Source organism: Talpa occidentalis, unplaced genomic scaffold (genome assembly GCF_014898055.3).
Source record: "Talpa occidentalis isolate TD23 unplaced genomic scaffold, MPIMG_talOcc4v2.1 talOcc4.13, whole genome shotgun sequence".
In the NCBI taxonomy this organism is placed as follows: Eukaryota; Metazoa; Chordata; class Mammalia; order Eulipotyphla; family Talpidae; genus Talpa; species Talpa occidentalis.
This window is the reverse complement of record NW_023601322.1, coordinates 98915268-98942220: the sequence shown is the minus strand read 5'-3', so window position 1 is coordinate 98942220 and position 26953 is coordinate 98915268. Positions and strand designations below refer to the sequence as shown.

The window sequence follows — 26953 nt, the reverse complement described above, 5'->3', positions numbered from 1 at the left end:
GGGGGCGGGAGGGGAGGGATTGGGGTCAAAATGGGGGGGGGGTTGCAATTGTATGGGGAATATAAAAATAAAACTTATTATTTAAAAAAAAAAAGAAATAATAGTTTACGGGAAAAAAAAAGATTAACATTAATTATAAACCGATAAAGTCTTGCTGAAATTTATCAGACAATCAGAAAGACAAAAGGGATTTAAAACAAATCAGTGAGTTGGGGGTGGGCGATGGACACTGGCTTTCAGTTCTTTTCTTTCTTTCCACTCCATCCCTGACCCCCACTTCTATTGAAGAAATCACAGAAGAACTAGTAAGATATGAAAGAGTATTCAGTAAATTTTATGTAACTGGAATAAAAAAAATGGAAGAAGTACTTCTTTCCTCTAACTCTTAAAATATCAAATAAAGTTTGGATTTGACAGCAAAAGCAAAGGTAACAAAAGCAAAAGCAAACAAGCGGGACTACACCAACTGAAAAGCTTCTGTACAGCAAAGGAAATCATCACCAAAATCAAAAGACAACCAGTGGAGGGGAAGAAGTTCTTTGCAAACCAGACATCTGATAAGGGGTTAATATGCAAAATACATCGAAAACTCACACAACAGCAATAAAACAACTAAATTAAAAAATGGACAGGAGAGCTGAATAGACACTTCTCCAGAGAACACACACAGATGACCCACAGGTACATGAACAGGAGCTCGACTTCTCTAAATACCAGGGAAATGCAAATCAGAACCACAGGGAGACAGCCCCTTACAGCAGCCACAAAGACAAGCAACCAGAGTCCATATGTGCTGTTGGTGGGACTGTGAGCAGGTGCAGCCTCTATGTAAAACAGTATGGGGGGTCCCTTGGACAATTTAAAAAGTAATTTGCCATATGATCCAGCAAGTGCACCTCTGGGTGTATATTGAGAGGATGTGAAATCAGGATCTTGAAGAGATGTGCATGCCCATGTTCACGGAAACAGTACTTCCCCAGAAGCAATTTAGGAAACAGCCTAAATGCCCATCAGTGGGTAACTGGACAAAGCATATGTGGGAATACCGTATACACACACATGTATGCACAAGGGAGTATTATTCAGCCCTGAGAGAAGGAAATTCTGTCATCTGTGACAACATGGATGGCTCTCGATGGCTTTACACTGTGTGAAATAAATCAGAGAAAGACCATGCGTGAGGGCAGTGGGGGTGGTGAAACTCATATAAACAGAATAGAAAAGTGATTGCCAAGGACTTGGGGAAAGTGGAGAGAGGAGAGAAAAAAAAAATCAAATAAATTCAAGTCAGGCAGTCTCCAACATATAAACTATTCTAAGAATTAAATTTTAAGTCTGTATAGGTTAAGAATACATTTCCCACAGAAACCACTGCTTCCAGATTAATACACAAGATTAAAGTCCCTAGGAACCTATAAGCCTTGACCTCTGAATTCCACGCACCCAACACTCAGGGCGATCGTCCCCTAACTTCAGCGTGGGCAGGACGCACCCAGAAAATCTGGTAAACATGGAGATGAACATCTCTAGCAAGCAGAGATGTGGAATTAGGAGGTAAGAACGGGCTGGGCATCCGGACTTCAGCAAGTGCTCTGAATGGCTCCGACGCAGCTGGCTCACGCACCACTCTGACAAACACCAGTTTAGGCAAATACAAGACAAACACAGGGAAATGTAGCAGGGATTAAACAGCCCTGCACCTAAGTTGGGATGCATATCCAAAGACTGGGGTCACTGCATGCAGAGCAGGAACTGGGTGGAAGTAAGGCTGGGAAGGGGGAAGAAGGCTGAGAAGGTCCGGGCAGGGAAGCTTGCTGGGACCACAAGGGACAGGGTGACAAGTCCTGGTCAGAGACTCTGGTTCCAAGAGAGGAGGCTTGTGAGGGCAGACAGTCACCCATTTGAAAGACGCATTTAGAACACTTGCTTTAGCATATAATTGGTGTAACTGTTTTTTTCCTTTTCCTCCACTCTTGAAAGGTTTATTCCTGGATTCTAAAACAGACTGTCATGCCCTATTTTCCCCTTATAATAAAAACATCGATTAAGTGACCAATTTTCATGAAGTTCCTTTCTTTTAGATGATCTACCATGATGAAAAACTTACTGTCAAAATCTGGGTTCATTTCCTGATTCCCTCTGGGTTTTCACCTAAAAATGAAATGGTAAGGAGGGACCTACGACGGTCCAACTCACAAACAGGAGCAGGACAGGGGTTCCCGAGTGGGCCGAGGGCACGGGGAGTTCCCGCTCCCTGTGCAGAGTGTGGCTGGGGAAGATGGGAAAGCCTGGGGCATGGCGGCGACCATGCCCAGCACAAGAAAGGGCCTACTGCCCCCTAACTGCACACTTCACAAAAGTGTGCAACCAGTAAAACGTGGCTCCATGTATTTTACCAGAAGAACACAGTAAAGCGGGTTAGCTGTCTTAAAGAGAAACTAGAAGAAAACCCCAGCATGCACACCAAAGTCTTGCAGAGGGAAAAACCCAGAAGCACTGTACAAATGCAAATGGTCATCACAGTCCTGCAGACAATACAGGAACAATTCACAGAAATAAAAGCCTTTCAATATACCTCATATTCACCACTCCGCGCTCTCTTTGTGGGAATGCCATTTTCCTATAAAAGAAAAGACGATCATGATTGCAGGATTTCAGGGATGAGGACAGCGGCTCCACAAGTGGCTTGGCACAGAGTCCTGTCTATGTACAGAGGCGCCGCCAGGGCTGGGGAGCGCCTCCTCCGCACCCACAACCCCAGTGCACGAGCAGCAAGGGCTTCATAAATGATCAGAAAAGCCGGTTCTTGTTCATGTATATCCTAGTTTTTAATCGCATAAGCAAAGGCTCTGTGCCGTCTTTAAGGAAGACTGGCAGTTTCCAACAATTACGCTAGCAACATCCACGTCGTTATTGAAATGAAACTCTAGGGAGCGTGACTAACGGGCCATGAAAGTACTCGCACCTCCTCCGGGGGACCCCACCACGTGTGATGGGATGTCTCCACCAGGCACCGGGAACAGTGCGGTGGGCTGGGAAGGCAAGGACACCTCCACAGGGACGCGTGTGTTACACACAACTGTTACTCACCCAAGCGAGCGCTAATGAAGGAAACAGAATGAAAATGATTATTCCAAGTCAGCTCTGCCTCGTTACTCTGTTCCTAAGATACCACGTCCCAAAGTGCAAGTGCAACAACTCTAATCATTACAGCTGAGGAGGGAAAGCTACTAACACAACCTGCAGACCAATCTCCGCCAGCCCAGAATCCATGGGCAAAGCCTGGGGTACTCTGCCCTGCCCTGTCCTAATCCTGCCTATCTCCTAATCTCTTAGTCCCCAAAGCCCATCCTCCTAGATGGGCTATTATGCCACTGGGATAGTTCTAGCTCACTCGTGCTACACCTCCGTCCCTATGACATGATTCCTGATGATGATGGTGATGCTGCTGCTGCTGCTGCTGCTGCTAGCAGGCACACAGAAGCAGCCCCCTATGGAGCAGTCCCCACCAGCCACCCCTAAACTGTCATCACCCTGTTCTGGTGTAGGGTACTTAACATTATCTCACTGACTTACTTGTTTCCTGATTGTCTGCTTCCTTCAACCAAGTGCAAACCTTTTTTATCTTACTTGCCACAGCAATCCCAGTACCCAGAGTAGTCTGGCTCATAATTAGATACAGTGATAATTTCCTGGGTGATTACATTAATGACCACTGGATATATGCACTTACAGTCAAAGCAGGAGAAGTGTTGGGACACATGAGGTATTTTGGAATGAGAGTTCACTGGCCAAAGAAGAAGACAGATGCATGTTCTCCCCCCCACCCGCTCTTGCACGCTCTCCCTCCCTCCCTCCCTCCCTCCCTCCCTCCCTCTCTCAGCTGGAAGGATTACACAGGACAAGCTTTGGGGTTAGAGCTCCTAAGTTCACATTCTGCCTCCACAGGTGACTGGATGCATGACCCCAGGAAGGGACTCACCTCATTAAAGGAGGAAGGGTAACGGCAGCCTGGAAGCACCGACAACAAGAGGTCCAGCACTTCTGAGAAGTGTGACTTATTGATAAGCCCGCAATACATCTCCACTCTCATTACCCACTTGCATCTCAGCCGCCAGTCCAGGCTCCAAAGGGCCACAAGGCGGCACCAACCCACAGCCTAAGAATGAGTCTGGCATCGCTCCAGTCAGTGACACAGAGGTCAAGCCACTCCAGCACCAGGAAGTTTCCAAGCCTTTCTTGGATGCTACCCCCAAAGTTCTAGGAAATCCAAATTCATTAACCAGTCGAATCATCTCAACCTGGAATGCAGCCCTGGCTATTTACTTAAGAGCTATGCTCCTCAAAAATGTGATAATGAAATATGCCAATTAACTGCTCGAAATTAAAGGAAAAAAATTCCAAATTAGTGATGATCACTAACTCATGTCTTCCACACAAGCGGGGTTGGAGGCGAGCACCCTCAGTTCCATATCTGGTAGAGGTCACCCACTCCCACTTGATGACAGTCTTCATGTCCTCACAGCTGCCAACGCCAGCGCGGGAGAGGACTACCTGTGGAGGACTACCATTACCAGCTGCTCCTTTCTGACATCCACAAAAGGGTGCTTGGGGAGCATGAGCTGTGTGGTCAGAAAAGCTGGCTCAAAACCTGGACCTGGGACCTTACATGGCTGAGCACATGCCTTCGGCCTCAGTGTCCCTGGAGGCCTTAAGAGAAACGCACAAGGAGACAGGGACACAGCACGGTCACCTGGTGAGTAGTGAGCAGAAAGGAACCCACCGTGCTAACTCGATCATGAGTAAAATAAACCTCTAGTGAACCTCCTCACTTCTTAGTTTTAAATCTTTATTCCTATCAAATTCTAAGCTTGACAGACCACCAACATCCCCTACCCCAGGAGCTCCTGGGAGAAGCCCCTTCTCCCACACATTCTAATTCATGAAGGAGACCGAAGATCCTGGTAGAGGAATTGCGCCACCATTCCTGACTTTTAGCCACATACTTTCAAGATGTTTCCAAAAACATTTAACGGTGATACTGAAGGCATATGCTTTCCTGTCCAAAGCCAGGTAAAAACGTACCTCTCTGGAATCCGCCTTCAGAGGGATGTCGTGAAAGGGGGAGACGTAGTGACCAGCTACATCCTCTGCAAAGGAACAGAAGCACCATTAAAGAAGCTGACAGTCCTGCTCTCTAGGGGTTATATGCTCTATCCACTTTCAAACGTAACCACTGTTGTCAAGCTAACTTTAATGCTAAGTTTAATTCAACTCCAGCCTGATGACCAATGACAAATGCAAACCAAACAAACCATATCTGGGCTGGTGAGATCATTTACTTATCTCTGTGGCTTGAAATAGCCAAAGCAGGAAATGCCTAAAATACACTAAAATCCCAAATATGAAAAATCTCAATTTTGTCGTCTCTTCAAGATTACACTGGATTAAAATTAATGTCAGTTTCCCTGTGAGAAACAGAAAAAGGGAATTCCCAGTGTCCACCTATAATCCATAGGAAGAAAAGATCTGGGGATCCTGCCCAATTACAAAACAAATCACTGTCATTTCTGTTCAACCTGATAAGGATGCTAATACAAGGTAAACATAAAAACAACTTGGGTAACAAAGTATCTTTAAAATTGCCTCTGAAACATGTATTTTAAATACTTTTAGCAGTAGATAATATTTACATAAAATACAATGACCCAACCACCACCCTTCTAAGGGAATACATGCATTTCCCAGAGCTGGGCTCAAGAATGCCACAGGTAACTTCCAGTTTAATTTCCTAAGCCAGGGTCTGTTTTATTTTAGCCGGCTACTTCTTGGGTGTAATGCTGAAATTTTTTTAAAAAAATAACACAAAGTTTATTTGACACCTCAGTAGCAGCAAGCACAGTCAGCACCTTTAAGGCTGACTTCTACATGACCTCTCCCAATAGAAGAAGAAAGACTTCCTGAAGCAGGGGCCAAGGCTGAGCCGGAGAAAGAATACAGGGTGAGCCTGAGCACCGGTGAGTGAGCAGGCACTCAAAGACAAAAGGGCAGAGGTTTATCCAAGAGAAACAGGAGCCAAATGAAGGAAAGAAAAACCCAAAGGTCTAAGCAGGGATGATTTGAGCAACAAAGTAAAAACGAAGGGAAAGACAAATATACACCAGTCCACACTAACACACGAAAGACTGTGCAGGACAATGAGGGAGGAGGGCGACTCTTCTTTACAGAAAATTCCAGACACTACCTGTAGAGCCTCCCCCACAGGAAGTAAAGCCCCTGCCTCGTGGGGTGTGAAAAAGACTTGGAGATTCACCTCTGAACAGGATATGGACATGGGGACAGGTGACAAGGCAGGTCAGTGGCATCTATCTCCCAATGTGCCCTGATGATGTCATCCCCTAGCTCCCTTCTTGAAGAAGCTCGACAGCAAGAGGGTCACTAAGCTTTAGGGTTATCCTTTTCATTCCCTTACTGTCACCTTAACAGGAAATTAACCAGGAGGAGGGTAAGAGAAACACTGTATTCACACCTATCAGACACCAAACTGCACCCTGACATCCTGTCAACCCACACGCCATCACTAGATATCACATCCAAATTTCCCTTCGACTCCTGATATGAGACTGTATCCTATCATTTTGCTACTTATCTAATGTTTCCTCTCATTACAGCAAGTTATTTAAAGTTTATTACCTGTCACAGCAAGTAAGAAAGCTAAATATAATGTAAAACCTGAATCTGATTTTACATATATACACTGAACAGCTACCTGTATATGTCATTGACCAACATACTACTACATATTATTACTAAAACCGTTTACCCCAAAAACTCCACAGAAAAACTAATTCAACTTATCAATCAATTCAGTAAAGTGGCAGGATACAAAATCAACACGCAAAAGTCAGTAGCCTTCCTATACACAAACAATAAATCTGAAGAAGAAGAAATAAAAAAAACCATCCCTTTTATTATCGAAACAAAAAAAATCAAATATTTGGGAATAAATCTAACAAAAGAGGTAAAGGACCTATACAAAGAAAATTATAAAACACTGTTAAAGGAAATAGAAGAAGACACAAAGAAATGGAAAGACATCCCCTGCTCATGGATTGGAAGAATAAACATTATTAAAATGGCCATCTTACCAAAAGCAATATACCGATTCAATGCTATTCCAATCAAAATTTCAATGTCATTCTTCAAAGAAATAGAACAATTACTGATGAAATTCATATGGAATCACCAAAAACCCCGAATAGCCAAAGCTCTACTGAAAAAAAAAGAAGGAAATGGAGGCATCACACTCCCAGACTTCAAACTATACTACAAAGCCATAATCATCAAAACTGCATGGTATTGGAACAAGAACAGACATACAGACCAATGGAATCGAATAGAAAATCCAGAAATAAACCCACAGATTTATGGTCAACTAATCTTTGACAACGGAGCAAAGACTATGCATTGGAGCAAAGAAAGTTTGTTCAATAAATGGTGCTGGGAAAACTGGGTCGCTACATGCAAAAGAATGAAGCTTGACTACTACCTCACACCATACACAAAAATCAACTCAAAATGGATTAAAGAACTAGACATAAGACCTGAAACCATAAAATATATAGAAGGAAATATAGGCGAAACACTACGTGATTTGCACATCAAAGACATCTTTACAGACACATCACCCAAAGCAGTGTTAGTGAAGGCAAAGATAAACAGCTGGGACTACATCAAATTAAAGAGCTTCTGCACAGCAAAAGAGACAATAACAAAAACAAAGAGAAACCCCACCAACTGGGAGAACATTTTTGCACCCAACACTAATGATAAAGGGCTGATCACAAAAATCTGCAAAGAGCTGATGAGACTCAACAACAACAAAGAAAATAATCCAGTCAAAAAATGGGCAGAAGAGCTAAAAAGAAACTTCTCTGAAGAGGAAATGCAAATGGCCAACAGGCATATGAAAAATGTTCAACATCACTTGTCATCAGGGAAATGCAAATCAAAACTACCATGAGATACCATCTTACACCAGTGAGAATGGCACATATTAAAAAAACTAGCAACAACAAATGTTGGCGAGGGTGTGGAGAAAAAGGAACTCTTCTGCACTGTTGGTGGGAGTGCAAACTGGTCCAACCACTGTGGAGAGCTGTGTGGAGATTTCTGGACCTACTAAACATAGAGCTTCCATAGGATCCAGCAATTCCACTCCTAGGTATTTACCCAAAGGACACAGAAACATCCATTCCAAAGAACACCTGCACCCCTATGTTTATAGCAGCACTGTTTACAATAGCTAAGCTTTGGAAACAACCCAAATGCCCAAAAATAGATGACTGGATCAAGAAGATGTGGTACATATATACCATGGAATATTACTCAGCATTCAAAAAAGATAAACACATGCAATTTGCAGCAACATGGATGGCGCTGGAAGGGATCATGCTCAGCGAAATAAGCCAGAAAGAAAAAGAAAAATATCGGATGGTCTCACTCATAGCAGGAATCTAGAGAACTTAAATAAGGGACCAGGAAAATGAATAACTATAAGAAAGTGAAAATCAAAATCAACAAAAAACTATGAACCAGAGACATTTTTAGGGGGGCGGGGGCGGGAGGGGAGGGATTGGGGTCAGAATGGGGGGGGCTGCAATTGTATGGGGAATATAAAAATAAAATTTATTATTTAAAAAAAATAAAAAAAATAAAACCGTTTACCCATCAGAAGAGCAAAAGAAATAATTTTTCTATATTCATACAGTAAACACTGTTCTATTGTGCCAATTCAAGTTCTATGAAATGGGTCAACTTAAAAGAGAAGCAGCTTAGGGGAAGACATATGTGTAAGACTTGAACACATGATTTTGTGGATTCCTCACAGGAATTTTTTTTTTAAAGATTTATTTATTTATTTATTTATTTATTTATACAAACACTGGGTACAGTCAGAAGCGCGGGAGGGTGAGAGAATTCACCAGAGTCAGAGCGGAGAGGAGAGCAGGCAGACTGACAAAGTACACTGCTGAGGGGAGCAGTGGGCGGCAGGAGAGGTCTGCGCGCCATGTGGGACCCTCGCCCGGTGGCCGGGGATCGAACCGGCGCTGCAGAGGCTGTGGGCAGCTTCGCAACCCAGTGCTCAACCGCTGTACCACCGCGTATGCCCAAGAAATGTTTTTAAGGTCATGTAAATGGCACCTCCAAAGTCAGATTCCATCTCTCACTCCAATGACATGTTTAGGAAAGGAAACTTAAAGTAATTTCAATATACACATACATGCACTCTAAGGGCAAAGCAAAGTCCTGACTGCAGGATGATTCATTCCCACATAAGCAGAATCAACCTCAAGTACCCACAGCTCTTTTGAGGGACCCAGTTACCTCAAAAGTAGTAGAAACAATCACTGTCATTATGAAAAGCATAGCTTCTCCCCTGTCCTTTGAGAGAAGTTAAAAAGTCTAAACTACTGAATCTTCAAATTACTGACAAAACCAAACAAAGACACGCAGGCTACTGACGGAGTGTCGACGGGCAGCGCTAGCTGCATCCCAAGCAGACCATCGGGCTTCACAGCAAACTCAGAACCCACTAAAACTGGGCCCCAGGAAGGCATAAACTGGGGCACATTCAAGACATTCAATTTTACCCACACCCTGTTGTTTTCAGCCTACACAGAATGTAACAAGCAGACTTTTGATCTTAGGGTTAGAAGTCATGAGAGAAAAAGAAGTCTAGTAAATATCCACTCTGTGTGAGACACTTATCTCGCGCATGGTCTCACTGAGTGGCCCCAGGGTTTTGCAGCGGTATGAGCGCTACCCCCTCACGCTGGGGAAACTGAACCAAGGCGAGACGGGACACCCGGCTCAGTACACCAGGCCAACAGCCCAGCTGCTGTCACCAGGAGTCAGAGCAGCTTCCATGCACACTTACTTCTGGAGTCTGTTTCAGACATCATCTCAGTCCGTGGTTCCCAGATTGAATTCAACGAAGCTCAACACGTAAATCCCCATGATGTAAGCAAACACTGAGATATCGTGGGTCTGGGGTTCAAAAGTCTAGGGTAAGTGACATCAGACTTTCTCAGAACTTTGATATGTGCGCTGCAACTGACCAAGAAAAACCAGTGAAACGGGCAGCATTCTGCTAACTCCCCAGAGCCCAAAGCCATGTATTTAAGGGAAAACCTAGTAATAGCCCATGGGATGCTTGTACTCAGCAAGCAGAGTTTGGAATGAGACCATCTAGTCCAGTCTCAGCGGTTAAGACACTTGCTCCAGGCCACAGAAAGGGTTACTATCAGAGCCGGGCTGCACTAGGGAGGCCTATGAAGCCCCCCAAGATGCTCTTTCCCAGAACTACCCCATCCACTTCTATACTGCTTCCAGTATAGAGGTTCAACGCCTTAAAAAGGAAAAATAAAGTATTACATCAATTCTTCACTCTGACTTCTCAACAGCAGCGAGGAGAAACATCAGTAGAAACGGGATGCATATCTGGAGATACGGGAGTTGTCTACACACTAGTAACGCCAGCAGGCTGCTAGGGAAAGAGCTGCACCAGCAGCGCAAAGAGACGCTGCCAGAGTATAAGACACCCCACCTAGTAGCTTGCTCTTACCCCTCCCCCAGACCCAGGGGGTCTTTTCTCTCTGCCTTTCTCTCTGTCCCACCTCTACTGCAGTGGCAAGACCTGAGCAAGGACACCAGGTGGATAGCTCGGAATTGCTGCCTGGCCTCTGCTCAAAACCACACTGCCCTTTCTTGCTATTTGTGCCCAAGGACCTCAGCACAGCCTTCCTTTTTCTTTTCTGCTATTTATACCAACAGAGTGAAAAAATATGTTATCGGTATATTCTACTTACAAAAAGCCATGAGTCTGAAATACAATTGCAGCTGAATAGCAAACCACAGGAAGAGGAGAATGTAGCCCAGAATCATCCCAATAGAGATCCTCTTCCTCCTGCCATTCCTCCAGGGCCCTCAAGGAGCACTGGCACCAAGAGGGACATTTGAGAGCACAGCCAGGTTGGCTTCCATTTAACAGCTAAAGCAAGGGTTCCTGCAGGAATATTGCATCATTGCCCTCCCTGCCTCCTCCCCAGCCCCCAGGCTCTTCATCACTGGTTTTTAGTAATCAACAGTCAAGTAAAATGTAACCAACATTCAATTAAAATGTAACCACAGTCAAGTAAAATGTTTCAGTGTTTTCACATCTACCTTAATTCATTACACTTTACAATGATATCAGCAATCTCTTGAGGGTAGACTAGTCTCCCCATGGGTCTACTGTGTCCAGCACACCTCATTTAGTCTACTAGTAACTGCTGTGCTCAGGCAGATCTAGTATACTTGCATCATCTTCAGGGTGAAGCAAGTTTTTATCCACTTACAAACCTAACTGCCACTTAACAGTTTCTAAGGAAATTGTCTCCAGTAATCATCACATTATAACTTTTTGGAACACAATTCATTCAGAAAATTGGGTAAGGAAGGGGTCCTGTCAATCCTATCAGTTTGGCAATAAAAAGCGGGGGGGGGGAGTGGAAAATTATTTACAGCAGAAGGGGAACAGAAATAACTAATTTTTAAGAAAATGGTTAAGTTAGTTCCAGGTGCATTATAACCACAAGCTGAGTTTTCTCTCCTGTAAAATCTTCTCCACCCAAGCTCATATATGAGCTTATAAATCTTTTGTAAATTATAGATCTCGGTGATAAGGTACTAATACTAGTATTTTATTGCTGGGGCCTGTGACTCATCACTTTACATGCACTAGGTTATGTATGTAACTGACAGGTGAGAAAAACCAAGGTTTTGATTAGAACAGGAATTCAGCACAGAACTGAAGTCCCTTCTCTTCACCCAGTCACTGAACAAACAGTTGTGCACGTTCTGAAGTACAGCCCCAGCCCCATCAGTTTAGACTCTTATCTCACATTGGCTGCCACTAGTTGTAAAACATCTATCATACTCCACCGACAGGATGTTAAGGCTCAGTGGTCTTAATTAAACAAAACTGGTCAGAAACTGTTCAGAACCCCATCTGTGGTCTCTTGTCCCCTCAGGCTACTCACATATTTCTGACAGCAGCCTTAAGACCAAAGGGGCCATTCTTCCTGGAATCTGCCTGCACTCTTTATTGTGTCCTCTCACCTGCAATCAAGTTTCATTTCTAACGCACCTCTTCTGATTCCATGAGAATTCTTTCTTGCACTCAAAAGTCAAGAATCCCCGGGGTCCCTCAGCACCTGCCCCGCCCCCTCTTCCCTCCAGTTTAACAAGCTAACTCATTGGGGCCAAAGAGCTGAGGAGGGAAGGCTCTACAACCCGAACTCAGACGTGAACTCTTCAGGGCTGCGCTCTCAACAGGTGGGCGATAATGCAAAGCCTACTTTCCAGAAAGAGGTACCACTCCCCAGAGGCTCTGAAGGTAATTCCACCACCTCATCCAGCAAACAGCAGCGCAGAGGAAAGTGAGAATAACCTAGTCCTGGTGTCCTCCTGGACCCTGAAAGTCCCCTTGCCCTCTGAGCTTCTCAATTGGGGGAGCAGAGGAGGCTACTCTGGCGCCAAGAGGCCCCTAACCACAAATGACAAACTTGGGAGTACTATTCGTGTTTCGGGGAGAAGAGCTGCTGGGGCCAAAGACAGGGTGCCGAGGAGTGCCTGCGTGGCATGCTGGTAAGTGGGTTCCAAGGAATTAAGAGAAGGTGCAAGGACTCTGTCTGGCCGAATACTCCACCCTTCCAGGGACAGGAAGTCCCGCTCTCCTGAGGGCTCAGCACCAGCGACCAGAGGAAGGCAGGGTCTGTTTAACACGCCTACGCAGCTAAACACCCTCAAGCGCCTTCTTCTCTCAGGTGCCGCGTTCTTCGCGGTGTCTCCACCTAACTTGGTGGCTGCGGCTGGCTCCACTACTCTAGACAAGGGACTCCGGGGGCCGGTCTGTGCCACGGCAGTCGGGCTCGCCGCGGGGCAGAGCCGGGGGCTGAGCGCCAGCCCGACGGGCCTGCCCCGCCATCCCCGGCAGGCGGCGCCCCCGGCGCACGCGCCCGGAAGGGGCCGGCCGGCTCCACGGACAACCGCCCGGCGCGCGGGGACACGGCCCGGCGCGGAGGCCCCAGCCCGCCCGCGTCTCCGCGACTCCGCGGCCGCCCGAGGCCCGGCGCGGCGAGGGCCCGCGCGAGCCGGCGACGAGGAGGGAGCGGGAGCCGGAGCGGGAGCGCGGGCGGCCCCACCCCGCCGGCCGGCCGGCCGCGCTACTCACTGAAGAAAAGGCGGTAGGCGGGCGAGCGGGGCTGGCCGCGCTCCTCCGTGCGGTACGCGGCCATGGCGCGGCGCGGCGCGGGCCCGGCGCTCGCTCCCCACGGCCGGCCGCCCGCCCCGGGGACGCCGCCGCGCCAGCCCCGGCCCGCGCGCAGCAGCGGCAGCAGCGGCAGCAGCGCGCGCATGGCGTCCTCCGCGCACTCGGGCCCGCGCGCCCCCTGCCGCCCGCCGCCAGCACGGCCGCCCGCGCGCGCCCCCTGCCGCCCGAGGCGCCCCGCGCCGCCTGGAGTCGGCGCTGGCACGTGGTCCCAGCACCCGCCCGCTGGCCCGCAGACGGGGCCTGGGGACGCCAGAGCGGTCAGCGGTGCAAGTCCAGGCGCTGCACCCAGGACGCCGGGCTGTGCAGATGAGCAAGGCACGATGCCCTGAGGCGCTCACTGCCCCTTAGGAACGCACGCATCCACCGTTCCTTCCCGCACCCGCTCGTATTTACGACCATACCAGGTCTACTGTAACACAGCCACTGCTCTGTGGCAGGACCTGCTCAAGATGCTGCCAGTGTGAGAGACAAACACGCACACACGAACATCTGTTGGACAACGATCAGGCCTCCTTGGGAGACTTGACCTTGACCGCAACACACCAAAATACAAGAGTAACTTCCTTACATGGCCTCTAGAGGCCCCTTCCTACTAACCAGATGAGAGGCAATTTATCTTTTTTCCCCTTACACTTCCACTCTGTGAACCTATCATGTTCCCTAATTCACCTGTCCACTCCACTGTAACCGTGCCAAGCACTTCGACTTAAGATTGAGTATCCGGCATCCCTGCAGGCCTTAGGGCCCAGCCGTGCACATAATAAAGCTCCTTTGTTGCTGAATTAAATGCTCCCAGGACACTCCCTCCACCCAATCTTTCTCATTACTATATGAATTTTCCATTATTGATTTTGCAGGAAAACTGTGGAAACAGCTGTCTACAGGCGCTGTCTTCGTTTTGCCCTTCCCTCACCTCAGTCTAACTGGACTCCCTCCACCTTCTCAGGGTCATCACTGACCCCCTTGTCAAATATCATAGTCAGCTCTATAATGAATCAGTGACAGAATCAAGCCTTAGTCTATAAAAGTGAAAGCATGCACAGAAGCAATTTTAGAGAAAGTGGCAAAAAAGATGTACCCTTATCAGCACTGCAAAAAAGAAGTAAAATGTTTTTAGTTAAAAGAAGGAGTATCTGAAAAATAACATATTGATTAAAAGTACTGTAATAAAATTGGCTTATAAGTAAAATTTTAATGAGCACAATATATACATTAATGAAAATTTTAAATAGAACACAGCCATCCTTACATAAATTGTGTTAACTAATGTATAGTAATTAAGTCATGATCACAGTTCTGACCCTATTTTAAACTGGTTAACGTGTCTCAGTTCCATGGCTACAAATTAGATCCTATGGTTATTAATGTTAACAACACGGACAGGATTTTATAAAATTGGTGTCACAAACTTTTACTCATAAAAAAGCCTGAAAGCAGAAATCTTACCCAAGATGGCTCTATAGCCATCATGTAACTTTATAGGGAAGGTGTAGATACTACATAATAGCCTTTATCTAGGCAGAGGTCAGGATTTGGGTCAACATAAATGTCTGGAGGTAGATGACACAGAACTCTCCCATCTGAGGAGAGCTCTTCTGTCTTTCAGTTCTCACGTCTGATCTCTGCTTCTTAGGTCAACCTCATGGTTCAAAATGACTGCCACAGTTCTGACCATCATATACTCATTCAATCAAGCAAGAAAGAAGAAACAGATTCAGGGTTTGCCTTTTCCTTAAGAACTCATCCCACAGGGCCTCCACTTATGGCCCAGGGGTTAAGTCTCAGCACTATCATCTCTATGGCCTGAATTCAATCCCTGGCCAGGGAGCTGACCCACATATAGCATAGTAGTCCTTTCCTGTCTCACCCACTGCTCCGCTCGGCAGTGTATTTCAGTATATCTGCCTGTTCTGCTCCCTGCTCTGTTTCTTGTGAATCCTTTCACACACACACACCCCACTTCTGGCCTACATCCCAGTTCTTTCTACAAAATAAATATTTAAAAAAACACACACATTGGGGCTTCCCCGGTGGCGCAGCGGTTGAGCGCTGGATTGCGAAGCTGCCAGCAGCCTCTGCAGCGCTGGCTCAATCCCCGGCTGCTGGTGAGGGTCCCACATGGCACAGCAGACCTCTCCTGCCACGCCCGCTGCTCCCCTCAGCAGTGTATTTCGTCAGTCTGCCTGTTCTGTTCCCCGCTCTGGCTCTGGTGAATTCTCTCACCCTTGTGCGCTTCTGACTGTACCCACTGCTTGTATAAATAAATAAATAAATCTTTAAAGAAAAACAAACACAAAAAACCACACACATTCCGCAAATTGCATACACCACTTCTACTTGCAGCACTTGGTCTAATGCCCACAACTAACTGTAAATTAGCAGCAGCAATTTTTCTGCATGATCATAGGATCAGAAAAAAATTGGGAGTGGTGCTACTACAGAAAAAGGGGGAAATGAACATGGGAAACAACCGCAAGAATCAGTTTCAGTTTCGGTCCCAAGGAAAGAAGTCCAACTTCTTAGGAAAGGTGGGTGAAAACACCCCAGGTTCTTCCACCCCACTTGTGATCAGGCTTCACATGCTTCCCTCCTGAGCACTAGGGCTCTCTCAGCATCTGTCATTATTTCACTGCAGTTAATAATAGGCGCCTGGGTTACCCAAGTCCAGAAAGGATTTCCAGGAGATACGGCCACCAACTGCTCTGATTTTCTGCTTAGATTGTAGCTCCTAAAATGTTAATGTCAGGTGGTAGCTTTGTAATGCATCAACTAGAGTAGGCTAGACTGCCCCATAAAAGGCGGGGGCAACTTCTTTTGTGCATATATCACAGTGGTTGTATGAGTTTGTGGTTTCCTCATGTGAGAAAAAAATCTTAATTGTTGTGTTAACCTTTGAAGATCAGACATTTCAACAAAGCAAAGTCCTACTGAGACAAAATTGTGGACTAATTTCTGATGATATATAGATTCTTAGAATAAGATCAAACTTTCCAGGTGTCTGAATTTTTTTTTTTTTTTTAAATAGAGGCATGTTTTATTTATTTGTTTGTTTGTTTGTTTTGCTTATACATGCACTGGGTACAGTCAGAAGCATGGGAGGGTGAGAGAATTCACCAGAGCCAGAGCAGGGAGCAGAGCAGGCAGAAGGACCAAAGTACACTGCTGAGGGGAGCAGCGGGCGGCAGGAGAGGTCTGCGCGCCATGCGGGACCCTCCTCCGGTGGCCGGGGAGCAGCCGGGGATCGAACCGGCGCTGCAGAGGCTGCGGGCAGCTTCGCAACCCAGCGCTCAACCGCTGTGCCACCGGGGAGGCCCTCCAGGTGTCTGATTTTTATACATATTACTGCTTTGTGGCATTAAAACAATGGTCCTCTTAGCAAATGGCAAGAAAAGAATTTCCCCAGAGAATCTGTCCTCAAACTAACCCCATTCTCTGCTCCCTAACACACTAGTTATACACAACATGCAGTTATGCAGGCCCCAATGACTTTCCTTAGCTCTAGCATGGGATGGGTGTGAGGGACATTTACAGACATCTGCAAGATGGAAAAGTGACACAATAATCACCATTCACACCATTCACCATTCACAGTAGAAACACCATTTCTACTGGAGACAAAAATCATGGTGAGCACTAACACCACTACAGGGTCTTTGCCTACATTCATCAATGCCATATTTTAGTTAGAAATTAAAGTGAAAGTAAAGATGTCATCTCTTTAAAAATCCCAGTTCCCTGGCCCCCTAAATTGTAGGCAAACACCTAGCAAAGGGCGGGGCCATGTGTTCCTTCTCCACTGCCGGTGGAGGGTTAAGGAGCATTAGCAAGCAAAGCACGTTGGTATATCGGGTTCCTCTTTAGATGGCCATGATGGCAAAGCAGGAAGAGGTGTACCTGCTGGTCCTCTGTTCGATTTTTAAATGTTTTTGTTCCCTATTAAAGATTTTGATCCTAGTTTTCATGAAAGAAATGGCCCAAGAAGCAAACTTACCCAGCAAATAGAGACAAAATTGGGTGAAAGCTGAGAAATTAGTTTTGCTTCCCCTTGTCTGGGAAAAACAAAACAAAACAAAACTGTTAGCAGTAGGTTCTTTTCTGAATGACTTTATGTGTGAGTCCAGACCACGCCTGGAGCCATATGTCTCCTAAAAACAGAGCACAGTCAGGTCATCCATCCTAGTCCTAAAGAGATGTACAAGACATCCAGGGTTAAGCTTTCAGTCATTTTTGGCTATTTACTATATTGTATCTAATAAAATGTATCCATCATACAAAACTCACATTGGTAAATGGCATGAAAAAATAAGAAGTTTTGCTTGATTAAGTATTATTTCTGCTTCCAGGCTAAAATAATCATGAGAAATTTCAGCTCCAAATGACATATTATAAATCCCCTGTAAAATTACAAATATAGTAATCATGGTAATAGTCTAATCCAATTCAAGGGCAAGTTACTAAATTGGTAATAACAGGTCCTGAGCAAAACCTAATGAGACAACCCATTTTCTCTGCCCACTTTGTAGATTTTCCCTTGAGGCCTTAAGCAGTGGAAATTATTTTTGTTTTCACCTGGGCTAACCACAGAAGTGCTATTTCTTTCTCTTTTATACTACTTTTAATTACATGGAATAGTGGTTTTCAAACTGGATTCAAAAGAACCCTGGGTTCCAAAGGTGATTCCTTGAATTAAATTTCAAGTAATCCATTGCAAGAAAATGTGGACAGGATTAATTTATATCAAACCACATTCCCATATCACAAAAGAATCCCAGGGCCCCCAAAAGAATGCAGAGCACTTTCATAGTTTCAGTTGATGATTCCTATATGAGAAACTCAGCAGCTGAGGGCTTTTTCATGTTTGAAAATCATGCCCCTGGAAAGAGAACTCCTCTCTCTTCTGCCTATATTCATCCCTTCATTCATTCAACTGGTACTTTCTAAAGTTGTATTATCTGTCAGGAGCTATGAGAGTAACTTGATATGGAATGATGAAAAAATAAGGAAATTACCTGCCCTCATGGCTTTTAGATGCCAATGAAGGATTTTGGCATTAACGGATTATCACATAAATAAACTGATGGGATTAAACACTGCGATAAGTGCTATGAAGGCACACAGAAGAGGTATGACAGAAAATAATATGGAGACTTGATTTAGGCTGAAGATGAGGGAAGCTAATACCTGAGGATATACAGAAGGTAGCCAAGAGGAAGTGGTAAAAGCAAAAGAATATGCAAAATAGGCAATATTTGCCTAAGAAATATTTTTCTGAGAAAGCATTTACTACATGAAATATCTATTTGCTACAGGTTGGGTTCTCCAGAAAGCAGGCACTGAAACACAGTATGTATTAGGAAGAGACTTTAAAGTCAATTCCTATAGAGGGCAAGGGCAGAATTCAGGATTTGGCCATGGTTCCAGTTCTACCTTACAGCTCTCACCTTGGTTGGAGCCGGACCAGTTGATGGACGGTACAAGCACTGACCTTGGGGATCTGCTTAGGAGACCAGCGGCAGGATCCAATCCGGACACAGGCACTGGGAGTGCTCCCCAGAAGTGATGGAGAACAATCACACTTTGGCAGACACAGAGGAAAGCCAGAGAAGCTGAACCAGAACAAATCCAGCAGGCAGGAAGACGGAGAGTCTAAGGGAAAGGGGGAGAACAAAGCACACTTTGGTTGTTCCCCTGTTACAGAAGAGTTTCTCTTTTTTATAAAATTTCAGAACACGTGACTCATCTGTTCAGCGGTACCTGCGGAGCAGCTGGTTCATCATGACTTTCCTGACTTACCTTCGGAGCTACTTGATTCTACAACAGGATTCCCCCAGAGCCACTTACTATGCTTTCCTCCAGCCAGGGAACTTTTCTGTAGTGCCTCACACAAAGCAGCATGCCTTTACAACACATCTGGAGGCAAAAGACTTTGTGTAAGAAAGACTTTTGTGTAAGAAAGGACTCCCCTCAGCCCCATCCAGGTGTCAGGTTAGGAGCCCCTCAAGGAAAGCTGTCATAGAGCTTGGGGGGGCTATGGGCTCTGAGGACCTGGAGAAGGGAGAGCACTTACATATCCTATTCATGCTGGGGGTACCAGATTCCTTATGGGGGTCCCATTCCTGTTTTTGTTATCAGTTACAGTCCTGGGTACACCAACCCTTCTCATACAAGACCAGTGAAGGCTAATGTAACAACAGAGTCTCCAACCCGCCAGTCAGACAGACTAGAGCCGGTGGCACCAGCAGCAAGGATGTGGGCTGTCTGCCCACCCAGGGCTGGGACTGGCCTCATGTGTGGGGGAGCAAAAGCCACCTGGGGGCCCCTGGCAGCTGGCACTGCCTTTGGGTTTGGGAATAAATAGGTGGGTACATGGTCTGCAGAGAGATTTTTAGGACAACACAAAATCAGCTAGATGTTAATCCACTGCTTCCCAGAGTACAGGGACTTGTAAAAGCTCTGACTTAATATTAGTACTTATTCTGATAAAACATATTTATCCCATTGTAACATATATGTGCAAGCTTATATTTATGTACATATATGATTAATGTGGAGTATTTTTTTTAAGCAAATTCTTTTTTTTTTATTTATTTATACAAGAACCGGGGTACATTCAGAAGCACGGGAGGGTGAGAGATTTCACCAGAGCCAGAGCGGGGAACAGAACAGGCAGACTGATGAACTACATTGCTGAGAGGAGCAGCGGGCGAGACAGGAGAGGTCTGCCGCGCCATGTGGGAACCTCACCAATAGCCGGGGATCGAACCCGCACTGCAGAGGCTGCGGGCAGCTTCTTAGCCCAGCGCCATTACTGCTGCGCCACCAGGGGAGGCCCGGAATATTATTTATTAGATACAATTTTGATTTTGTATTTTTTACACCCATTTTCTCTCTTTTAAAACATTTTTTCCTAAGCCTTATCCCAAATAGAAATATCAGAATTACCTAACCATTCTGCTCACACCCGTCTTGGCTCCTCTGATGCCATACTGCCACCCACCATGCTGATAGACAGTGAGGCCTCCCCAGGGAAAGCCAGCTGCTACCCCAGAGACGTCTGACCATGCTGGTCTTCGATCAGCCTCATTTGATCAAATCATTTTCCTTCTTATTATTTTTGTATCAGGGCCTCCCTGGTGGCCCAGGTGGTTGAGCGCCGCACTGTGAAGCTGTCCACAGCCTCTGCAGCATGGGTTCGATCCCGGCCGGCCAGCGAGAATTCCACATGGCGCAGCAGACCTCTCCTGTCTCACCCGCTGCTCCCCTCAGCAGTGCGTTTCTCTTCAATCTGCCTGTTCTGTTCCCTGCTCTGTCTCTGGTGAATCCTCTCACCCTCCCGCACTTCTCGGCTGCACCCTGGTTCTTATATAAAAATAAATAAATCTTTTAATAAAATTATTTTTGTATCAGTGACTAAGAAATCATTATATGTTGTAAGTAAAATGAAACTCCAGATGTAATACTTGAAATTAATTTCCATTCATCATCTCCAAAATAGAAAAAAAATTCAAGCTAAAAAAATGATATCATGGTAAGCAAATATTAAGATGAAAATATAGAAGCGACTATACTAAGGTACTTATAACTTTGGAAATCAACACCTTGTCCCTACTTGTAAATTGCTTATTTCACTTAATTCTTGTTGGCTTTTCTTTCAAATGATTACCAGCAAGATTCAAATTTCCCCACCCTAGAAATGAGGTTTAAATCTTTCCTTAGACCCTGGGCAAGAGAGATAGATGATAGCACAGCATTTAACTACTTTGTAACAAATGTTCAAATGAGCCTTTTCCCTTATTTGCAACCATCATCCAGTTATTTCAATTCCCCTGCCTTGGCTCAGGACACTTGAGTAACCTTTTCTTGGAAATGTCCAGACCAGGGCACAACCATGTTTAAAATGTCAATCTCATCAGAGCATAACATGTCACTTCAGACCCCCAAATATTATTGCCCTGTGACATATGTCCTTTCCCTACTCCAAATGACACTTAGCGCTTTCCAAAAATCAAATTATTCAGAGGGCAAAGATGGGACACCACTGGCAATATTCCCAAAGAATAACACAGGCTCTGCATAAAGGAAAGACAAAGAGTATCTGTAGATGGTCACCCTTTCAAATTTACAAATCATTGTCACATTTCATTTATTCTTCAAGACTTCCCCTAGGTAATATTACTGCCATACAGGGGAAAAAAGTGAAGCCTAAAGTGAAGCCACGGTGACTCGTGGCAGTTTCTCCCGCATGCACACTGCTGGGCTGTGTTCTCCTGTTGACGTGTGATCAGAAACTTGACATGCAGTTTCTAGCATCTCCCAACATCACTCTAACCACCCCTCTGGCTGCTGCCCGACAGTCTGTCCACAGAGGGAGGCATTCAGGCACTGTCCTTAGCGTTCAGAGTCTGACACATCATAATTCTGAGAAAAGTTTAGCAAAAAAATGAGCTTAATGTTTTGAGATCATATGTAATTGTTAGTGCTGGAAAGGGGCCCAAAGGAGAGGAAGCAGGTCTGCTCACGGCTTGCTTGGACTTCATGGGGGCCAGTCTTTTCTGAGTCACAGATCCAGATTAGGGTCTGATGAAAGCACCTACCCCAGGAAGAGCACAGGACACATAAAGTCTGCTCACGTTTTCAAGAGGCTCACAATCTTTGAACCTGTGGTCTTTACTTTAAAAGTTCTGTTAAAGCAGAGTGTGAAACAATGCAGAAAACTCTTCATAGTCACTTCTAAGTGACTTTGGGGCTAGGCAGCCTCATCAATTCTCCATAGCCTGGTGTCAGGATGATTTAACCAAATTAAGCGCTCTTTAAATCAGTCATTTTGAAAAAGGAAAAGACAAACTCTTAAAACTACAAGAACCAAATGGTGGTCCTAGGGGGGAAAGAGGAGGCAGGGAGAGTTAATTGGGTGAAAGGAGTCAACAGTATGGTGAACAACAGAAACTAGACATTAGGTGATGAGCACAGAGTGGCATATACAGATGTTAATTTGCAATGCTGGGCATCTGGAATCTGCATCATGTCATAAAACAATGTTACTCCAATAAAGAATTGAAAAATTGAAAACAAAACATGTTTATTATTATTATTACTTGCAGTGGGCAAAAAACAAACCAACCACGGGAAAAATGATGTCGACTCCCCCTCCTTGCTGACTTCCAGTCCTTCTCCCAATTTAGAAAATCTGTAACCTCAGACTGGACAAGACGGTCCAGAAGGGTGAGGTTAATAACACTCTATTAACAAAACCTTACCACCTGAGTCTGAATATTTATATGGACTCTGTTCTTGATTTGTTTTTAAGGGGAAGATGAGATGAAAGGGAACAAAAAAAATCCACTGATTTCTTAATAAGTACTTAAGAAAATCTTCTCTAGTATTATGCTTTGATAGATCTCTGCTGCCTGAGAACCAAGGAGGAAACACAAGATGATAAGAGAATTATTGTCACATAAGTTTAAAGTCAAAGGCTACATCATGTAACCTGACACATTGGTTTCACAAATTAAAACACTGAGACACAGCGAGTTTAAAGTAACCTTTTCTAGCTCTCTAGATCTTTGCCAGGACCCCTGTAACAGATTCTTCACTCTCTCCATGTTAACAGCATTATCCTCCAACACATTACCAGGTGTCACTGCAATTCATCACTGGAGCAGGTAATATTTTTCTATCTCATTCATGCTGAGTTTGGCCACATGACTTGTTCTGGCCAATGAAATATTAGCAGGAACTTCAAAAGTGTTTGTGAGATTTGGCTGGTCTTTTTGCTTCGTCTCCACCATCGGAAGCAGAGAGTGTAGGCAGCTGCCAGACAGAAGATGTCAAGCGGAACATCCACTCTTGACGTGGTGTCTGGATCCTGCCATGCTCAGCCCAAAACATCACCATAACAAGGTCAGCAGAATGGCACTGATGTGCAGACCCATCGCCAGAAAAGCCTGCTGTCTTAAGCCACTGGGTGGTTGGGGACTGACTGGCATGCAGCTCATCACAGTTCAAGAGCTGAGAACAGACTCTCCTAAAGAACTGGCAAAGGAGAACATCCGGACACTTTTTCCAAATGATTGTACTGATTGAAATTCAATTCACATGCATATAAGAGAAAAAATTAGAAGACAATGATTTAATCAAAGTTGAATTTTACTTCTCTCTGAGAAAAGGGAGTCTGGAATTAGGCAATTCAGTGAGTTACTGGTTCTCTGAGGTCCTCAGGCTCTTCCCTGAGCTGAGGTCTACCATGAGTAGGACATGGCTCTGGCCTTAACACTTCAAAATAGCCTGTTGTGTTTTCCTGTCCAAGACTCAGGAAGAAGATAGGGGAAGAAAGAATGGAGTGACACAACCTCTCTCCATTAAAGAGACTTGCTGAAACTCTGCCACAGAATCTCTGCTTGGATTTTCTGACCAGGACTTACTAAAATTACCATTCCTAGATGCAAGGGAGACAGAAAAATAGTGTATAGCTAAACAGCAATAGGCCAAGTGAAGTTACAGGGTTCTAGTACTGAAAAGAAGGTGAAAATAGACACTTTCCAGCTACTGGCAGCTTTTGTCTTATAATAGATAAATAGTTATTGCCCTATAGGAAGTACCCAATAAATGTTAGGTGGCTGAATGAGAATATTAATTAATCTTTATCATCTAAATCACCAGAAGGGAAAAGACATAACTCGGATTTGATTAAACAATTTATTTAAAATTTGCTGCCTGGTAAAGATGATGTTTTGCTATGCATTATAAATGTTTGCAATTTCATCCAGTAAGTACAGTCCTGAGCACTGCAATGAGCAAAGCAACAGTGCCTGGAACTGTTAGAATCCCGACAGAAGGAAGACACAGTTCCCAACTATATGGGATTCAGACTCTAGAGGAAATTCTGTAGCTACAACACTGAGTTACACGCTGTACTGGACCTTTTTTTTTACACACTGAGCTTTCTCCAAAGCACCTGGTCCGTCAGTTTCTCTTGCTGAGAAATTTCTCCAGCATACTGAGTCCGTGGATAGGATAAGCCAGAACTTAACTCACCCTGTGTGTGAAGGGGTCACCATGTGCCTCGTAGGATGACTATGTTTATCATTAGGTTTAACTGAAGAGACTGGGTTTCTCAAAGCTTTCAATATATACTAGATACTCAATATACTTAAATTGATTAGAAGCTGTAATAGAAGGCACAGCAAAAGTTGTGACTATGATGAGCTCTTTTTAGTCTTTTTGAAATAAAAAATGTTTGGGGCCTCCCCAGCAGCGCAGCGGGTTGAGCACCATAGTGGGTTGAGCACCGCGCTGTGAAGCTGTCTGCAGCCTCAGCAGCGTGGGTTCGATTCCTGGCCCGCCAGGGAGATTCCCATATGGCAGGGCAGGCCTCTCCTGTCTCGCCCGCTGCTCCCTCAGCAGTGTATTTCAGTTGTCTGCCTGTTCTGCTCCCCGCTCTGTCTCTCGTGAATCCTCTCACCCTCCTGTGCCTCTGACTGTACCCCACTTCTTGTATAAATAAATCTTAAAAAAAGGAAATAAAAAATGTTTGCAAATTATTAGCAGGAATGAGGAACAACAAGCCAATAAAAAAGAGCAAGCATTTTACAAAAGAAATATACAAACAGCTAGTGAGCACATGGAAAGATCATATTATCAGTCATCAAGAAGATGTAAATTAAAATCACAAGTACCACCACATACCTACTAAAATGGCTAAAATTAAAAAGGTTGATATCTTCACATATTTGAGAGGATGTGAACAACTGAAATTCACATACATTGCTGGAAGAAAAAAAAATGGCATAGCACTTTGGTAAAGAGTATGACAAAAATAACTCTTAGATTGTGAAAAATATAGTGGTTATAAGGCTGGTAGGGGGAAGGAGAAAGCTGGAGAATGTGGTGCAATAGCGTAGAAGCACTAGAGCTTTGGTGGGGGTGAGTGCAGCAAGGGCACGTGTGCACATGTGGAGGGGAGAAGCTGTCCTCCCATACGATATAGTTACATAAATGATTGGCAAATGAATGAAATTTGAGGAGAAAAAGAGATGGACTATTTTCATAAGGTTTATAATAGGCACAGATTACATCAGTAACAGAAATATCTAGTAGCCCTTGTAATCACGTAGAAAGGGGGTTTAACAGTAATGCACACACCATAACCTAGTAAGAGTGTTCCGAAGTAGATGAATTAGTCAAGTTTCTTAAAGAGAAATGTGTAGACCTGTTCTTGCTTTTCTTAAGAGATGAAACTCTCAAGTGACCCTACAAACAGAAACAAAATGCTAGTAAGGAATAAAAAGAGTTGAAATAATGCTAGCAGGTCAGGGAAGGGAGCCATCCAAACACCTCACTGTGAGCAAGACAACTGGGTGCAACATATAGCCACAGTAGGACCATACTAATCATGGTCTCGATTGCTAATCTGCTTGGAAGGTTCAAGTAAGCTCCATACCTAATTCTCTATCGATTGTCAATTGGTTGCTCACTCAGAGCCTCACAGCTTGGCTACTTCAAAAGCCTGTTTCTTTTTTTTAAATCAGGAAAGATAAGTACCCCCTGGACATATTATATAAAATCTTAGGAAGCTATTAAATTGAGTAAAGTGAACACACTATACAATAACAAAAGAACTATTGAGAATATTAATGAAACCTATAATGCTGATATTTTGGAATAAATATAAAAATATATGCAACAACCAGTCACATACTCTTTGTATTTGCATATATTATGTCCCATTTAAGGTATTCCAAGACACTAAATAAGGAATTGCTGCTTATCCATTTTTTTTAAAGATTTATTTATTTATACAAGAATAAGGGTACAGAGCAGAGGCATGAGAGGGTGAGAGAATTCACCAGACACAGAGAGGGGAGCAGAAGAGGCAGACTGATGAAATACACTGCTGAGGGGAGCAGAGGGCAAGACAGGAGAGGTCTGCCCCGCCATGTGGGTATCTCCCTGGCCGGCCGGGATCGAACCTCTGCCACAGAGGCTGTGGACAGCTTCACATGGCTGCACTCAACCTGCTACACCACCTGGGAGGCCCTGCTGCTTATCTTTTTAAGCAAAAAAGTTAGATAGCCAAATTTACATCAGTGTAAATACATGAGTTTAGTACATAAGACAAATTAAAAATAAAACAAAGAATAAAATTAAACAAAGTATAAATACTACTGGTTTTTCCTCTCTGTACACAAAAGCCTCTGGGCACTAAAAGATAAATAATCAAGCACAAACATAAACATATAGAGCTAATTAATACCAGCAGCTCAAGGTTGAACCCCAAGCCTAGCACAGAGCCTGACATAGTAAGAACCTGGCCAATGCGTGTTAAGTGAGTAACATGAGGGCACTGTGGGAGGAGTTACAGATTCTGGGAGTGCAGCGCGGCACGATGTACAGGTAGGCACCTGCTGGTAGGCCACGACGTACAGGTAGGCCTCACGGGGCATAATGGAGCGTGAAGGGGAACTGAGCTAGATGTACATATGTTTAAAATAAAGTGAAAACTGAGAAAATGGCAGTCTTACTCTAATATCCAATCACACATGACCCAGCAGGAGTGACTTACTTGAAATATTTGGCAGC

General features: G+C 44.7%; 1 protein-coding gene across 8 annotated transcripts in view; it reads right to left on the bottom strand.

Annotated features, from left to right (window-relative positions):
- PPA2 (inorganic pyrophosphatase 2) overlaps window positions 1-26953 on the bottom strand; it is a 119134-nt gene that overhangs the window by 59734 nt on the left and 32447 nt on the right. The window contains exons 1-5 of one of the 8 annotated variants that reach the window (XM_037509596.2): window positions 12084-12989; window positions 10872-11068; window positions 9941-10116; window positions 5086-5150; window positions 2576-2620 (exon numbers count right to left, since the gene is read on the bottom strand). In XM_037509596.2, coding sequence (XP_037365493.1) covers window positions 2576-2620; window positions 5086-5150; window positions 9941-9965 — 135 coding nt within the window. In that variant the 5' untranslated portion in view covers window positions 9966-10116; window positions 10872-11068; window positions 12084-12989. Of the gene's footprint in view, window positions 1-2575; window positions 2621-5085; window positions 5151-9940; window positions 10117-10437; window positions 10575-10871; window positions 11069-12083; window positions 12990-13276; window positions 13461-18860; window positions 19022-19216; window positions 19286-26953 lie in introns of those variants that run through there. The other 7 variants (XM_037509597.2, XM_037509602.2, XM_037509600.2 and 4 more) reach the window with 7 other exon arrangements.